Consider the following 18890-nt stretch of genomic DNA (forward strand, 5'->3'; position numbering starts at 1 on the left):
AGCAGGCATTCACAGATTATATTTGCAAAATACATACACATTTGCATCGATTAGCTCTGGCTCAGTCCGTGCTAACAAAAGGGTCATTTCCATTAAACTGGTCATAGCAGCTTCTCTCACCCTGTTAAAATAAGCAAGTTGCCATTGTAAATTTATAACTTATGGACATGCTTTATGTAAATCTACATTGCTTCTATTATCAGAATAATATACTTTCACGCCACAGTCTCATATATCAGTGTGCTTTCTTCCATGTCAGTCTCTGTGATATAGAATACATACAGCCCTGGATGTATAACAAAGGACCATTCTAAGGACCAAGTTATACGTCCAGTTAATTGCAGGAAAGCAAATGATGCGATTCTTACTTAATTTTATTAGTAGACAGCAACTGTTGAGGAGGGTGAGCAGAATTGGGACTGCATCCCAGCTGGGTGTTAACAGAGTAGGATGTGGTACAGAAGGCTGCAGTGTGTGTGGAGGGGGGGTATCAGCAAAAAATTGGGTGTCCCAACTCATGCAAGCAGAAACAACTTATTTTCATCTAGGACACATTGGGATGGCCCAGAACATTTCCTTCCTGATCTCAATAGAGAGTTTGGCTTCTTTTTCATGCATATGAACACTCCACGTGTTCACATATTTAAGCTAAAACCTGGTCTACAGATGCATTACCTCTGTGCTGCCAATGAGTATTTAAAGAGCTCTTAACCTACTTTAGTCCTGTATCTTATCACAGTGGCCTGCCTTTTGTATTTTTGTACTTTTCCAAGGTGAAAAGAAGGCAAATGCATATGAACTCTGAAAAGTGGGTGGACAAGAAAGTGAGAAATAGGCTACTGGGGGATGGGGATTATAAACTGCATCATAGCGTTTGGCAACCTTTCATCAAAGAATACTTCTTCCTCTTTTTGTATGACATCTTACTATTAAGGTACTCATATCCAACACCTGAAGACAGTTTATGCGCTGGGACATGTCCAAACTGTCAAAAGGAATGTTAAGTTTGCATATGGAAAATACAGTTGGTTAGCTTTCCCACGAATCTTTTTTTTTAAAAAAAAGAAGAAGATCCAACCAAAGCTTTCTTCATATACAAGACCGATTCTTTCCAAACCTGTTTGACTTTTTTACGTAGAATTTTACGTAGAATTACGTAGACTTTAAAGAAAATAAAAATATATACTTTAAAGAAAATAAAAAAGAGCAGTACCAAGTAGGCAAGATTCACAAGAGTGCCCTTCCAGCCAGTTCTTATGCCAAACCACTCATCTTTGTTGCAAGAAGAGGGGCAAGACCATTGAGAGATTTCCCATCTTCTGGTCCTCTCACCAACCAACAAGGTTCAAGTTTATTTACTGAAGAAATGTCCACACTGATCTTTGTGAAAGTATCTCCACAAACCAGCTTATAACAATATTTAAAATCAAAACAGCATTGCAATACTGTATAATAATATCATTCCATGTCTTACTCTTAAGAGCACAACAAAAGCAATCAGCAATAAAACAGTGAAAATCCAAAAGCCAGCATAAAACTGCAGTATGCATTAACCAGAAGCCATCGAGAAAACAGCAGGACTTCAAGGCCCTCTTAAACATTGAGAGGGATGAGACCCGCTGAGTCTCAGAAGGAACTGAGTTCCACAATTGTGGGGCCACTGGTGAGAAGCCTCTGCTACAAGAGCCGGAGAGTCTTAACAAGTGGGCAATGTAGCAAGCCCTCCAATGCCAATTGCAAAGTATATGTAGCTTGTTAGGAGAGCAGGCAATCCTTCGGGTAACCTGCCCCACAGATTCTTCAGGGTGTCAAAGGTAATTACCAGCCCTTTCAATTGGGCCTTAAAATACATGGGCAGCCACTGCAACTGGTACAGAATAGGTGATGTTCCCATAACCTGGCCTCAGCCACAATCCAAGAAGTCAAATTTTGTACCAGCTGTAGTTTCCAGCAGTTTCCAGCTTTCACAGGTGGTAGCAGCACACAGAAAGCATTGCAGCAGTATGGTTTGGCTGCAGCAAATGCATAGATATCTGAGGCAAGGTATCTATCAAGCTGGTACGCCACATGTGACCCCTCTAGACAGGGTCCTGTGTGGTGTACCAGCTGAATTTATCCTAGCCACAGCTGCCACCTGAGCTTCCTCAGTTGGTGACAAGTCCTGGATCATTCCCAAACTGCTGGTGTGGTTCTTCAAGGGAAGTGCAAAAACACCTAGAACTGCATATACAGAGACAGCAGTTCTCCTACTCATATACCTTGGTCTTGCCTGGATTAAGCTTCAGCTTGTTCAGCCTCACTACATTAACTTCAATGTTTGGGTGGGAATTTTATAGGTGCTGACTAGTAGTTTTAAGACTGATGGTGACTGTAATGTTATTTCCTTATGTTTTGATTAGTATTTGTTTGTATCCCACACTGAAACCTTGTGATGAATATTTTAAACAAATACATTTTCTTGACGCTAAAATAAAATCAAGAAGAATTTTAGATAGCTACATAACTTGTGTTTTCTAGGCGCTGGGTACTTGACATGACGTTACAGTATTTATTCTTAGATTTGGGGCTCAAAGATGATGACTTGAGTTTATTACACGTTATGTGGTTGGAATGAAGAGAAAGCACTAGTTAAAGGGTCCAAAGTATAATGATTTATCTTGTTTATTTGTAATCCTGGCTCAACACAATGTAACAGTGGGAGAGTGAACATTGCACCCCGACCAACTGGAATTCTCATACAAAATTATCAAAATAGCTTGAATTTTGAGAATTTTCTGGCAGAAAGGAGGTTGTTTATTAATGACATTTAAATCCATTGGATTCAGTGGACCCAAGGCAGAGCTGGATTTATGCCATTGTGTTTATGTCAAATTAGCACTCTAGGGAATGTAGATAGTAGAGATAGCAACAGCTCATTTGCTTTTAAAATATGTACAAAGGCTTGCAAAAGGTAGCAATAAGCATGAGAGAGCCCAACAGCTGATACAACTGCGCCCTCTGCTGTCCAGTCACCAGCATGCGAGTTAAGCAGTCAATCTTGTTACTTGGGATATAGATATGCCCTAGGAAATATTAAAACAACACTAAAGTACCAGTAAATGAGAGTGAATGGTGAAAGGGATGGGAGAGTCTGTAACCTTCTTGCTCTATGAAATATATTTTTCGGAAGTGAATGCCCATCAATGGTATTCATGAGTCGGAAACGTAGTAAAAAGCCTTTGACACACTTTTAGCATTTTCATTCTACAGGTTACATTTTTAGTTCACATTTGGGTAGGATGAATGGCATCCTATTCCAGAATGCCTTGTAATATTTGCTGGGCTCTTTCTCTGAATCCTATCCACTTTTTGCCTTGATGGGACAATAAGCAACAACAAAGCCTTACCATACTCCAACATCACCCCGACTGTCCGTTGTGTAATCATTAAGACCATCCAGCAATGTGTTGTATATCTCCGTGACATTATTCCTGCATACAACTTCAGCTGGTGATCCTTCCCCTTTCACACCTACTGTTCGGCAAACCCTGTAGGAAGAGGACACACACACACACATATATGACTCATGTATTAAAATTTGTGCATTAATAGCAAAAAAACTGCTAAACATATTTATGAAAGGTATCAATTATCAATGTTCATTAATAGGATAAGAAATGTACTTTCTATGGATGTTATCCTAAAATTGTGGGCTTCTGGAAGTGCTCTACATTACAAGCTTCCAACTCACAGATGAGTTCCTGGCTCTCAGGGAACAAGTTTGATCTTCTGAGTGCAAGAGAGGGAAGGCAGTTGGTGGGTGAGCTCTTCGGGGGAAATGAAAGCAGCATCTTACTCCCAAGGGTGGCAGATTATCTGCTGTAACATGGACCTGGGGTATTATGGAAGGAAGATGTCACTCTTAGGAAGAGGGAAATCTCTTAGAAGTGACTCATTCCTTGGGAGATGAAGAGCTGTGCTGAGGTTACTCCTCTGAGAAGCAGGGGCCCTAATAATAATAATAATAATAATAATAATAATAATAATAATATTTATACCCCTCCCTTCCCAGTTTAAAAACCGGGCTCAGGGCGGCTAACAACAGATATAAAAACATTTATTAAAAACAACTTAAAAACAGCATAAAACACAACATCAATATAGCATCACCAGGGGAAGGGGAAAAGGAATGGAAGCTTAGGTTAAATTGAAGGCCAGGCGGAATAACTCTGTCTTACAGGCCCTGCGGAAGGAGATCAAGCCCTGCAGGGCACTAGTCTCGTGGGGCAGAGCATTCCACCAGGTCGGTGCCATCACTGAAAAGGCTCTGGCCCTTGTGGAGGAAAGTCTGGCTTCTTTAGGGCATGGGACCCTTAAACTGTTACTATTTGTGGACCTGAGGGTCCTCTGCGGGGCATACCAGGGCTAGGTTTGATTATCAGAGACATAGGTTTTGTGGTGGCCATGTAAATCACATGGCGACTTGCCACACAGAAAGCTTTGAGGGAGCCACATTCCAGCAACCGACAGGGCCAGGCACACCCATAATCAAACACACGTACATAGAAACACATAGTGATCTTTTCACAGTAACCTTCAGGCATTTCCAGTAAGGTGTGAAGAGGCAGTGGGGGTGAACATGTTAGCTCCACCTGCCTGAACAACTATCTCTACATCCGTCAACTCGGGGAAGGCAACCTTGTGCAGCAGGAAGCCTGAGGGAGGCTCACCACCTGTTTGAAAACCTTATGGTCCAAGTTTCTAAAATGCATGGGGAGCCCCCACAAGTACAGGAGAAGCTCCCTACTTCACATGGTTATTTCCCAGGAGTTAGAGGGCAGCAAGAACAGTGAAGAGGGTGCAGAAGTAGTGGACCCATCCCTACTGTGATGACTTAACCTTCCTGCTGCCATCTAAGGAGGGCTTGTGTATACATATGTTGCAATGGATTGGTTGCGAGCAATACAAATTACATGTGCAGCGGCCCAATCCAGACTGGGACAACAGAGGTGGGGAAAGGGGCGAAAGCCCTTTTATCCCCCACACTAGGACCTGATCCAGAGAAGGCCTTGGGGCCTGAAATTTGCTGCTTTTCTGTTCCTTCCTGTGCCAGCAAAGAACTCAAGGTCATGTGGGTAAGGCCCCAGGAACTAGACAAGGTTTCCTATTATCTGATATAGAAGGACCGAGTCTTAAAAACAAGGTGTCAGAGGGACTCCATACAGGGACCCTCCCCCAGTCATCCTGACCAGCACTTTGCCCAGTGACAGCGCTAGCAGCAGGTCAGGAGGAGGGAATGAGGAATGGAGCGGGGTGGAGAGGGGGCTCTCAGACGTGTCAGAGGAGGAAGGACAGTGCAGCGAGGTTGCCTCTGCAACGCTCCAGCCAAAGGACGGGAGAAGGAATGCAGCCCCTTCTGCCGCCCGAATTGAGGCGCGCCCCCACACGTAGGGCTAGGGGGAGGCGCTTTAGGGTGCCCAGGCTTTTATGCTAGTCCAAGACGCGACGGAAGCCATTGCCGGGTTCTGAATCGGACTAGGCAGTCATGTCTTCTGATATCTCTGCACTGTAAATAATATGCACAATAAAGCTCTTAAAGACAGAGCGGACTGGAGCGTCTTTACTCGAGAGTAGCCACAACAATCCCCTGACACAAGGCCTGACACTTTCCCCTCATTAATGGCACTCGCATTACAGGGCAAATATGAATATAATACAAAATAAACTGTTGAACATACTTTGAAATAGCTTTTAGGCCATCTTTTCTGGATTCAGCAAAGCTCACATGCTGAGGGGAAATGGAAGTGACTCCCTTTAAGCCGTCTAAAACCTGGAAAAACACAGTACAAAATCAGTATATGAGTATTGTATTCAGCTTGCTTGCAAGATGTTATCTAAAAAGCAGTAGAAGTTAAAGTGGCTACACACACACTTACTTTGCACACTTGACATGAACACACAACCAATAATCCTGTGTTTGCTGCCAGGCATCTAGCTCCATCCTAAATTCACCTTCTATGTGACAGGTACAGGATACAAAGACTGTCCGATGCAAGCCTCCTGATACTCCTTCACTAACATGCTTTATCTGACAAGGAAGGATAGCCTTTCTATAAGGCAAAGGTAGAGAACTGGCCAACCCTCCTCAGGCCATTTTGACAGCTGGGCAGGGCCACCCACCTGGCATCATATTCAAATGTATAGCCACAGCTACAAAGGAAAAATAGAGAGTCACTCCCAATTCTTCCTTTGGAATGTGGTGCCACAGCTTCACCAGTACAACATCTAATGTCATATGACATCATAGGTGGGTGTGGCTTCACCAAAATGGCCTATGGGCCAAATGGGAAGGACTGCTGTGCTTCATGGAGGTTCGCCATCACTACTGTAAGGATATAAAACAAATTTGTCCCTTTCCACCTAACTCCTTCTCATAAGTGTGCATAACGCTTGTTAGTTACATCTGCTGGTTACATGCAATACATTTGGCTTCTTCATAATATTCTTTCCCCTGGCACAACTCTGAGGTTTGAATGTCTAACTATTAAAAATCTAAACTTTTTATTGTTAGTTTTCCTGCTTCCCTTGCCATGGAAGAAAACAATGGCACCCCCAGGAAGAGCTGCCCTATGTGGGCTACTGAAGAGTGTTGCTGGAGAGCAATACATTAGAAGAGGAAACTATTTCCCCCCTCCACAATATGGCAATAGTTACCCATTGCCCATTACTTGGTTGCCTTTTTTTGCCCTATTATGAGTATGGTGTCTGTCCAAATATGTGAATCCACACAAACAAGTGTGAGGTGTGAACATCCCTCATCCCTTTTCAAAGAATCATTTCCACAGGAAACTAAGATTAACACAGAAGCCTTGACAGAGATTTGGTTATAAAGCACCAAACATGGTCAGCAATATTGTTGTATGTTGAATTGCAACACGTTTAATTCATGGTATTTCTTTAAGCACTTACATATAAAATATTAAAAATATTAAATCCCCACCCTCTTAACTCACCTCCTGAAGCTTGCCTTTTAGAAGAAACCTAGGAAGGGCACCCAAGGCTGATGAAAGGCCACACCGAGTCATTTCCTCATGGCTCTGAAGGCCTGAAATGTATTGATTTACCAGCTCATCTAGATAAATACAACAGTCATAGTATCATTAATTAGAAATCGGCATGGGGTGGGGGAATGGGGAGATTGCGCCAAAGCCCTATAATATTTGCATAAATTATTTCCAGGGAGAAAAAGTGACTTCAAATTGCTGCAGTCATTCTCTAGTCATTCAAATGATTTACTATGGAAATCTTTTATTGTTAGGAAAGCAGGACAGTGTACTCAACATGACTGTGCAGGCCTAATTTTCTTCAGAGTGTCATCCTTTCACAACTGAATTGAAGGATGTGTTCTAAGGCAACAACGAACATAAATTTACTGAAAGTTCCAGGCTTGCATCTCTTGAGGAAGATGCTTCACTGGATTCCAGGAAGTGGTTTCCATCTGCTGGAACCCGGTAACAAGGTGACATTTCTGAAGGAATTTCTCTGCAGCACAGAGCAACATTCGTTCCTGCCTGGAACTGCAACTAATGCTCTTATCTGGAAATTGTGTAGCTATGAAGGGGCTGGTTGTGATTAATCAATGGCGAAGGAAAGGAGTTCTGCAACAACCCAAATGCATCTCCTTTTTTTTATTACTTTACACCGTCTGGGGCTGCCAAGTCCTGGTACTGATTGTAGAACTAAGCCCAATGACCCTGGCTCAAATTAAGACCAAGTTAAGATGGATTTTCTTAGCACATGCAGAGGTTTGTTACTTCTGCTTAAAACAATTAATCAGTATGCAATATAAAATTTAGGATGCTCAGAGAAGTATAGAATGGGAAAATACACAAAGACACACCTCAAAGAGGCTCTGTCTGCGAACACCTAAGAAACAGCACAGGTATTTTAGATATCTCTAAACTATTTGTGCAAATATAAAACACTGAGGCCTGAAGGAACACAGGCATCCTACTCTTGTCTATATGTCCTGTGAGAACACCCAAGATAATGAAATTTCATCAGCGCTCATTTTAATTTCAAAGACACTTTGTTAGCAGCACAAGGAACCAAATTAAAAGGTTGCAGAAAGCTCTGCACAGGCTGTTTCTTGGTAAGCACCCAACAATGCCTATGGGACTATAAGATGGCACTCGTAAGAAAATGTAAATGCAATAATACATGATCTCTAAACTGTTAATTTAACAGAAATAATGGCTACAAGCTAAAGCAAGTGTTGAAGAAAAATACAACAAATTACAGAGGGAAGAAACTGCTGGAAACGGGAAATGAAATTATGTATAAAAATATCACTACATATAAAAAAAGAAATATGATGGCTACTCTGGGCATCTTCATTTCCACTGTGAAGCTTGTACCTTAAAGATGTAAGCTAGATCTTCAAGCTATGACCAAAACCCAGAGCATCAAGCTCAGCAGTTAAATTATCGTGCCCAGCTGCGTACAAAACCTAACCATGTTTTGCTATGTTTCTTATTAGGGTGGAGGCCCTGTAAATTCTCCCAAATTAGAGGATAGTAGTTGGGGTGTTGCTACTCACCAGCAATCTTACTCTAATTAATCCTATTTACCTCCAGTTGCATTCCTCTCCCTTTCAGGCTCTCTGCAGGGGGGGGGGCAGCACACTCTACATAAAGTGGTAGAAGGAGGCTGTGCCTGGTGCCATTTGCTGGATCATGCCTGCCAGCACCGGCTGTTTTATGCATTATGCCTTTTTCTACTTTATGCGTAAAAGGCTGTATTCAGTGTAATGCTAATTAATGAATTCTGCCAGCACAAGGATTTCTGCTTGCACAATAAGGCCTTCTCCCTTCTCCTCAGCCTGCCCCTGCCCCAAATCTGTTCAAGGTGTTTCCTCAAGCTTCCAGAGCAGATAGGAGGAGGTTTCCGGATGTGTGCAGTGGGGAGATGGGAGGAGTCCCATTGCATTAGCAGTATTACGGAATACCACCATAAAAGCTCTGATCCTCAAATTTTCTTCCCATGTTACAAAACTTTATTATCTCTAACTCCATTGTGGAGAACTAAAATGGTAGTGAAGAGCTGATTCAGAAGTGCACACTTTCACTGCTTCAATTTCACACTTTACTAGGCATATTACAAACAACATTGTCTCACACGTGTGCAAATCAGAATTCTTTCATTTCTCCAAAAGGGACAAGCGATGCTGCTGTCACCTCCAATTAAGTGCATCTTAGAAGCCCGCATCACTGGGCTGGTCCTGAGAAGTTGCTAACCACTGAGATGTTTATTTAAGGACTAGTTCTGCTCCTGTAGGAAGTTTTCTAGCTAACAAGCTCATCATAGGTTATCCCTTAATAAAGGCAAGAGACAAACATTATGAATCAGTACCTTGCTGAGCTGGATTTGCTCCCTCCCCTTCAATGTAGTAGTATTCATTACACAGAGCAGCTAATGCAGCGACTGCCGATTCCTAAGACAAAGGCAAAACTCTGTAACCATCAAAAGATCTTACCTTCCAACTGTACTATCTATCTACTATTGTAGGAAAACCCAATGAATAATCCCTATCCCTACGAATAATTTTACTGTAGTTTCCTATGGGCCCATTCATAAAACAGCTGAAGATAAGCTTTGCATTCCAAGCAAAGAGATTTTCAGTTAGTGACTTGTTCCTGTTTAGGAGATAAAATAACACTGCAAAGTACCTTGGGTCACGTTCTCCATTCAGGGCTGTGTCTGAAGGCACAGTAACTAATAGCTCATGGCTTATAAATCTGTTTTAAAGCTCATCAGTATAATTTTATGGAGTCTAAATTAACAACCCTGAACCGAATTTTAGTAGACTTAAAGAGTTGAACTTGCAACAGAATTTACTTGACTCAACAATTTGTTCTAATTTAACTCAATTTAACTCAAGACTGGTGTATATATTGCCTTCCATACCCTTAAAAGCAAACACTAGTCAAACCAGCAGAGGTTATTTAGGCTTTAAACTTCATTGTATACTCACACAATGATCCCACACCAGAATAGCCTATGGGGAGAGATGGCATTCTGGGCAGGGCCCATTAGGTTTGGGTGTGGCTGCATTACTGCCAGCTGCCTAAATGACTGTAGCTTTTGCCATGAGCTATGGAGCCTCTCCTCACTCCCACAGATAGGTGGGAAAGAGTGGACCATCATTTTATTTATTTAAACGAGAAAAAACTATACAGTATCATGCAAAAGATTGTATCTTTCTGCACACGTCATTTATGATCAGGCAGTAAATTTACAACAACCACCCAAATGAATTCTTTGCTTGTCATCAAAGAATTTGACTAAAGAGTATCTCAATTTAAGAATGTGCTTGGTTTAATCTTTTCCTATGGTTTGTTATGGAGTCTCTATAACAAGCCTATTCAGTTCCATATAGAGTTCAAAAAATAGAGCAACTTGAGTTGAGTTGCTGTTCCAAATTTCATTTAAGTGGTATCTATTTCCTCATTATAAATATAAAATTGATTACTTCAGGGTGAAAATGAGGTTCTGTCCTTTCACAGACACAATCAATTTACACCACATGGAAATACAGACCCAAAGCGCTATTGTGTTCCGTTATATACAGAACCTGGGTAATTTAAGAATACCTTGAGAGCAACTTTCATAATATGAAAATATTAATGTTTTCTTTTTTATCAAAACAAACAACAGCAATACAGATACAGCAAACTGTACCTTTATTTGTTGCTTTGCATTGCTTGAAACAAGGTGGAGACTTTTGAAAGTGTCATTTATCAGCGACTGCCATTCAACTAGAGGGAAAGAAAGCATGTTTGATAATACACTAGTTACCTAAAATTAAACATATTCATCACCTTTTAAAAAACAACAACTTTTAATATACCATATTCATACGTTCCAGAGTGTGTTCATAAAAACTCCTGCTGATCTCTGCAAATTTAAGTGTGCATCCTTATGGATTTTTGTCCCCAAATTAAATGTTTTAAACTTTGTTTTCAATTTGCTTTTGAGATTAGTGCGTCATCTATCACGGGGGTCCACAAAGGTCTTTTTCTGGCACCCAGGGTTCCCTTTCCCACTAAAACTAAGATTGAGAGAAGCATTCTGTTGTAGACGGAACATTCTGTTGAGTGAGGTAGAATTGATGCTCCAAGTCTCCTGCAGATGACTTCCTATACAATTTCCTCCATGTGCTGCATCATTTCACAGAATCATAGAACTGTAGAATGGGAAGGGACCTTGAGGGTCATCTAGTCCAACCCCGTGCAATTCAGGAATCCTTTGCGCAAAGTGGGGCTCAATTTGGCCAATCTTTTTCTGAATTAAACTGAATATGGCAAACACAGTCAAAGCATCATGATGCCAATGACAGCAGGAGGCAACAAGCAAAAATACTGGGTCATGAAAGGCATGTTAGGACATTCACAGCCCTAAAGAACATCTTGTGATGATAAGAAATAAGCATTTCTCTGTGAGCCATATTCTTGGCAAGTGAAGTCAAGAGGACTGCGCATTTGAATGCAGTTATAATCTTCAACAGACAAAAAGACAGAATAAATTTAAGACAGCAAAACCATCACCTACCTATTATGGGATCTCCTCTAAAAGGCATTTTTGAAAGTGATAACTTTTCAATTAAAGCGCAGACTGGAAGAAAATGAAGAGAATACAATTTCTGAAAACAGCAGAGAACAATCCTGTGTCAAATATGGTCCTCTGAGTTCAGTGGATCCTGTACACATATATTATACAGGCACAGGGTCAGAGGTCAAGCAAATGTAGTAACAGGTATACTGGTATTTCTACACAGTAGATGTGTTGCACTGTGAATATGCATACTGATCAACACAAAAAGTATTTTAACAAATATTCTAGCACAAGGTCTATACACTTTAGTGTAGCTAAAGTGACTCCCAACCTTACCAACTGAAGCATATAGAAATGGCACAGGTAAGTCCCAAATTAAAATCAAAAATAAATTAACTCTTCCATCACTTCCCAAATTAAGGCTCCCTAGGTTTCTGCATACAGCGCATCCAAGTATTCCTTGACTTAAAGTTAGTGTGGAACATTCTGCTTGTATAGAGGTTTTTCAAATGGAGCCCCTATGTGCAGGCTACATGAGAACCCCTCTGAAAACCATTCTTTTTGGAGGGAGACTTCTGCGTTCCTTGATAACAACAAGCAAGAAAACAAGTTTAATGGTGGCTGCTATAATGGCACCAAGGAGCACTGCCAATATGGAACCTGTTTGTGTTTTATCTGCACTGCATTTGTTTAAAAATTGGGGGAGGTATTTTTAGGGTAGAGTGAGTGGACAAGGAATGGTTTAAGGGAGAAGTTTGACCTTGGGTACAAATTGAAGTAAGGATTGGCAGCGTGCCTGGTGAACCAGTGTAGCAGCTGAAAAAATGAGGGAGGTTCAAAATGCAAGATTTATTTCCAAAGAATTCCAAGATTTGACTACTTATACCAGGCATCCCCAAACTTTGGCCCTCCAGATGTTTTGGACTACAATTCCCATCATCCCTGACCACTGGTCCTGTTAGCTAGGGATCATGGGAGTTGTAGGCCAAAACATCTGGAGGGCCGCAGTTTGGGGATGCCTGACTTAAAAACCAGAAAAATGCACAATACCACAGAATGCTATATAATAAACATTTGGATTAAGTGTGTGTGTGTGTGTGTGTGTGTGTGTGTGTGTGTGTCATGTGACGTACCAGCTGGCCTCATTAGTTCTCCACCTAAACCCCTGAAAAAGGAAAAAGGAAAACATATTGGCTGAAAATCTCAAATCACTATCTTTACGAGGAATACAAAGGAAAGGGAAGCAAAGGTAAAATTCTCTTTTCTGTCTTGTTAAGATTCAAAATCAAAAAGAAATTAACTCTCCCATCACTTCATCTTGCTTCATGTAAAACCTTTTACATGATGTGGTGGTGCAGAGGAAGAGACAAAAGAGAGCAAGCTATCCTATAAAACTCCTCTGTCTTTGACTTTGGAGTTAATCTCATAAACCCCACACGTGCTTTGTTTTGTGAAGTAATTCTTTGGTTTATCCAATACCCCGTATAAATCTATTTCATTGTATGGCCTTGTGCTCTTAACATTTTCATTGAGAGAGTATAGTGCTTCTTAATCCACTGCCTCTACACGATGCATTACACATGATCTTTATCGTTCATCACTCAGTAATGTGACTTCATTGCTGTTGCCGATATCATTCATTTACACAACAAGCAACAATCAAATTACTCTCTTCTGAGAAAGTGTTTCATATCACTCCTATTCCTGTAAAAGCAATCTTCATTCAGAAACAGATAAAGAAAACCATGGAAAAAAATGTTTTGTATGCCCTTCAACAGATGGCTGACGACACTTTCTCAAAATCCAAGAAACCACGTCTCAGCTGAGCACCTTCAGGGCACTTCAGCTTGATTGCTCTTCAGAAAACAAGTTCAGCTTGTTTAGCAGAGTGCTTGCCTATTAAAACCTAAGTGGCTTGCTATTACAAAATGATCCAAAGCAGAATATTTTATATACCATTTAAAAGGTATTTTGATATCCTGAAACTATGTTAATATGCTCACAAGTGAATAACTCAATTATGCAAAGTACTACGTTGAAGAGAAACAAGCATGCTTGTTTGAAGTCTAATTGATAAGAAAGGTACTATTAAGAATCTAATGAAACCAATAAATGCAAGCTTGCATTTTGTGAGAGAAAAAGTCAAATTATACCCTAGCCTAACCCTGACATTAAAAGAATTTACAGAAGGTATAACACAGCCAGTGTGGTACCTCTATAAATATGAACATATTATGAACTAAGGCAGATTAACCAATGTGCCAAATGAAGAAAGCTGTCTCAAGAATGGTTCGTAATTAATATAGCCATTTTGCTCCCAGAAATTCTGGTTCAGTCTTACATTTCAAAAACATGGAAGTGAACATATACTACAAAGAAAGACAATTCAAAAGGTACAACCAAACACACATCTGGTATATACTTTCCTCTCCCTTTCCAAACTCGGAATTGTTCTTAATAAAACAGCTGTGACATATATAATGGACCTGTATGTAAGGGGGAGAAATTCTAAAAGCTTGAAAGTGTATCAGTTGTTCCCTGTCTCTACATCCTTTCCCAACAGAACATAGCTGCCAAGTTTTCCCTTTTCTCGCGAGGAAGCCTATTCAGCATAAGGGAAAATCCCTGTAAAAAAGGGATAACTTGGCAGCTATGCAACAGAATCTCCAATCTTGAAGCATTAAGTCTGCCTCTAGGCTTTGTATTTTCAGTTCGCTTCTCCGATGTTCCAAATTTTAAATGTTACAAAGTGAAGCATCAAGAGAAGGAGGCTTTAAATTATCACAGGAAACTCTTGGCTGCTTCATGGACCAATGCCATGGTGTCTACTGTACAAGACAGAGTAAGGAAGGTGTTGGTTATAATTTTTTACCTTGCCTAGGGTGGCAAAATACCTTGAGCTGGTCATAGTCTCAACATGGCACCCCTTGTCTGCCTGTTGCTCATCTCTTGAGATGCCAGACAGCCTATGCAGGTTGCTATATGACACTGCCACACTTTCCACTGGGCAGTAATTATGTATAGGCATCATGAATGAATTTCTAAGACAGGCTGCTCCAGTCATGCTCTCTATTCCAAGCAGCATGTTCTGTTGTGGCCACATGCCAGCCAAGCTATGCTTACGCTTAGGAAACACAGCACACCCATGCACAGAGTCAGTATGAAAGTAGGCACCCAAGCTTTTTGGTGGACTGCATATTTTATTAGGCTTTTTCTTTATTCTTACAATTGAAACAATCTACTTGGCATTAATTCTCTTACCGATACAACTGACGACGGGAAAGCTGTAAAAGAAAACTGATATTAGATAAGGAATAAAGAAGTTCTTTTTAGTTCTGTGAATCTCAAATTGCAAGTTATAACCCACAGCTAGTTTCTGATGCATTCCTGAGCGGACCACACAACAATGGGACTCTGTGGATCCCAAAAGATTATGTAAATTTACCAATGGGTCCCACTTCAAAATGGCTGAGAAACACCAATTTAGTCAAAACTCCACCCCACAGAAAAATGTTAACTGTACACAGTATTTTTTGTAAGATTACAGGGATTAAGTTTTTGTGACATAATTCGGTATTGTTTCACCCATATTTGATAATACATATAGATTTTATCACTGATGGCTATCAAAATAGTATCTATTTTCCTAATAATAATATTAGCTATACTGGTACTGCCCAGGAAGCTCCAGTAATAGATCCCACGTACAGACAATATTCTAAGTGAAGGGTAACTCGCTGCATGTTTATGTTGAAGAAGAAAATCCACTTCATTTCAAATCTCATATAGACTTTTGTACAGTACTTTATGGAAAAAGTTAAAATATATCTCCAGTCTGCATTACTGGTGAGCCACTTCTTCTGTGAGCCAAGGAAATCCATTGGTGCAGGCAGCAGATTGAGAGGAGCAACAGAACGTGCCACCTGTCAGAACCCCCCTTCCACCAGGCTGCTGTGCAGCTGCAATTGACCTGTCCTATCAGCCATAGCTGTCAGGCTATGGTCCACTTTGGGAAAGTCCCTCAAACATTCTGTGAGCATGACATCTAACAATGCACACACACACCAAATAATTCTTACATTATCTATTTTAACAAAAGAAACTTTCCTATTTAAAGCGTGCAAAAACATTTTTTTTCCATAAGACAGAATTTGTACCAACCTCCACATGAATCTGTTTAAGTCCTTCCAAGGCTTTTTCATCCAAATATGATGTAATGGATCTGCAAAGTTAAAAGCCACCGCAGAAAGCATCAGAGGAATACTATATGAGCTTCTTTCTGTCACATGTAAGGGAATCCTAGAAACCTATCCGCCAGTGGCAAGGCATTAATTGGACAGTTTAGATGCTTATTCTTCTCTCCGAAAACCAAGATGTCAGTCAAACTTCTAAAGCCACCAGCGTCCCTGAGAGATGTCACACAACCTTCCAAACCAACATTAAGCATTTCTTCCCATATGACCTGTGAGATCATCATGTATTGACTATTACCTGCTTCATAACCAAAGCTACTGAATGTATTTATAGCCATTAAAATATTAACAATTCTAGCTTTTAACTCCTTTCCTAGGTGAATTTATGTTTTCTTAGATCTCTTCACTAATTCACTGAATAAAGTTCCAGCTAATTCAATTATCTTTAATGCACCCTGGTAAAGGCCACCCAAAGTGAAGAAAACCATTGATGCAGATAAGAAGAGTATGATGTTATTTCTTCTTCTTTAATTTTCTACTACCCTTGTTTTCGTTCTGATCATAGTAGTCCCTAGTATGCAGACCTTAAATGCCAGTATGAACTCTACCATAATGCATTGGGGAAAATGGTAGTTGACAAGAATTCATCTTTGTATCCATGCCTTGTTTATTTATTGACCCAATTTATAGACTGTGTTTCACTACAGTCTCAAAATAATGTATAAAAACAATGCAGTAAAGTAATGATTTTGTCTTTTTACCTCTTGTTTTCTTCTGCTAGTTTACTCAAGGCGTGAGTGATCTCAGCACATGCCAGAATTGCTCCATGGCGAGTATGAAGATCTGTGCCAATCGCCAATGGCAGCAGTTTTGGTAAAACTGCAAGAGATTAAACATGAATAACTTACTAATTTAAAAGGGCAAATAGACAAGAAATTGTCCCCTTCCAATCTGAAGACTAGATGCTGGATCCCTAATAAAATGACAAAAAGGGAGTAACAGCTGTCGCTTACTATTCACGTTTGATAATGCTATCTTGAATTCATTTTACATACATTGAGAAGTTTGCAAAAGTATGTAATGACTAGCATTTGCAGTTCCCTGGTTTAATTTCCCAAAGTTAACATATTTCTTCATATGCTAAATACAAAACCTTTCCACAAGCTAAGCACATGTATTCTACTCTAATGCTACAAAAAGCATGCAGTGTGTTAACATTACTCTTAAGACAATGAGTTCTGCATATACATTTAACCGATTATAGGATAAATTTCTCTCTCTGTTAGAGATACTTAGTAATTACCTTGGTTGCTAGAGACATTCAGTTTGCTTCTCTATTAATAACATAGGATTAAGGGCTTTTGCAGTAATGTTCTAGGTGGTTTAGATCATAAGCTTTTTTTCACTCACCTTCGTTTGCCATATATTCTGGAGCCTGTGGTGTGATATTATGCAGAGCTTTGCTTGAAAGATCCCGAATAACACTGAAAGATTGAAAGATAGGGAGAGAATGGGGTGGGAAGCATGCAGCAGATGTGCTTAGAAGGTTGGCATATGAACTCAAAACACCTAGTTCACAAGTAATGACATTTCCAGTGCTGCTGCTTCAAGCTAAAGGCAGGAACTTAAAACTGAAGCTGCTTTCAGGAACATAATCAATAAAAGTTCCTAGGAGGAAGCAAAGTTTCTGCCTCGAAATAATGGGCAGTGCTAACCCCATTGGGTGCCCAGGAGGCCAGAACGGGAGATAGTATGGCTTCCTACAACATGAATGAGCCTTGGGCCCACATGCTCCCTATCCCTCTCCTATTTCACTTGCCAAAGGAAGAGGCAGAACCTTCTGCTCCCGATTTTAAAGGAATCACAGTTCCCTGTGATATCTGAATTTAGGGAAACTGTGAGTTGCTTAAATCGGTGGTTTTCAACCAGTGTGGCCATGGCACCCTGGGGTGCCTTGAATGATGATCGGGGTGCCACAGGCAACACTGGCCTCTGTCCTTCTTTCCTTCCCTCCCTCCTCTGATGGCTTCTTGTGTCTCTACCTCCCAAAGGCTTGCATAGCTGCTTGTTGCAGCAGCCCTGCTGCTGCCCCTCAAGATAAGGTGCTATCCTCATGTTCACCTCTAGCCAGTCTCCGTTGGGCCACTAAGGCTGGGGTCATTCTCTGCCTAGGCCCCTGTGGGGTGGCATGAGAAGGCACCTCTCTTTGGGAAGGGGGGCAGCTCAGATACCAGGGGTGGCAACAGCGGCTGCCCGGAGGACTCCCAAGGAGAGGAGAGGAGTCTGAGGGAACACTCCACAATGGAGAGTGTTTGAAAAAGGATGAGAGGCTGCCAGCCATGCAGGCAAGGGGTGACATAACTGGGATCCTGAGCCCCACTGGGGTGCCGCAGAAAGAAGGTAGTTGGTCAAGCGAGCCATGGACTCCAAAAGGTTGAAAACATCTGGCTTAAATGATAGAGAACAATTCAGGTTCATAAACTGTAGCTCCTCACATGAGCAGAAGAAGAGGAGAGGAAAGGAAGATGTGTGAGCTCAAGGCTCACAATTGCTTGTTGACAGGGCAGGTAAAAATGGTTCCTATCTGCATCTGAACCACAGGCGTATCTCATTTCTTAGGGTCAAAACAACACATTTAAGTACTTGTACTTATTTTAGTCTTAATAATTAAGATACATTTTTCACTAGCACACCTGATTTTTTATCAGATATAGCTGAAAATCAACAAATGTTAGCAAATTATAACAACAAATTGAAAACAATAAAAGCAGTCTCACTATGAATCTAATTTAGAAATCAGCTATACTTTTCTGATCAAAATACCAAATTCCCACATATTAACTTAATTAAACTTACGGATCCCAGTGGTTGATCTTCATGTTAACCAGGTGATCAATCATTGACTGTGTATACTCAGGAAACCCAGCAATATATACACTGAAAGGACAGTAGAAAGCACAAAAATTACAAACAGAAATTTGTTCCAAAAGTTATTTCAAAGTCAATTTCAAAAAGAACCCAATAACCCCAAACTGTCCAAGGCTTACCTGTTGTGGCACAAGTTAAGGAAGGAATTTAATAGACATACTGTACATGTGAAGTCAA

General features: G+C 40.6%; 1 protein-coding gene across 5 annotated transcripts in view; it reads right to left on the reverse strand.

Annotated features, from left to right (window-relative positions):
• The window catches only part of TBCD (tubulin folding cofactor D), a 131874-nt gene that overhangs the window by 20346 nt on the left and 92638 nt on the right, over window positions 1–18890 (reverse strand). For all 5 annotated transcript variants that reach the window (XM_035104647.2, XM_035104648.2, XM_060271811.1 and 2 more), the window contains 13 exons: window positions 18642–18722; window positions 17196–17269; window positions 16547–16664; window positions 15754–15814; window positions 14854–14876; window positions 12726–12757; window positions 11590–11652; window positions 10720–10796; window positions 9391–9472; window positions 6993–7111; window positions 5718–5809; window positions 3387–3527; window positions 38–121 (listed from right to left, as the gene is read on the reverse strand). In XM_035104647.2, the coding sequence (XP_034960538.2) occupies window positions 38–121; window positions 3387–3527; window positions 5718–5809; window positions 6993–7111; window positions 9391–9472; window positions 10720–10796; window positions 11590–11652; window positions 12726–12757; window positions 14854–14876; window positions 15754–15814; window positions 16547–16664; window positions 17196–17269; window positions 18642–18722 (1047 nt within the window). The remainder of the gene's footprint in view (window positions 1–37; window positions 122–3386; window positions 3528–5717; window positions 5810–6992; window positions 7112–9390; window positions 9473–10719; window positions 10797–11589; window positions 11653–12725; window positions 12758–14853; window positions 14877–15753; window positions 15815–16546; window positions 16665–17195; window positions 17270–18641; window positions 18723–18890) is intronic.

Source organism: Zootoca vivipara, chromosome 2, assembly GCF_963506605.1.
Source record: "Zootoca vivipara chromosome 2, rZooViv1.1, whole genome shotgun sequence".
Taxonomy (NCBI): Eukaryota; Metazoa; Chordata; class Lepidosauria; order Squamata; family Lacertidae; genus Zootoca; species Zootoca vivipara.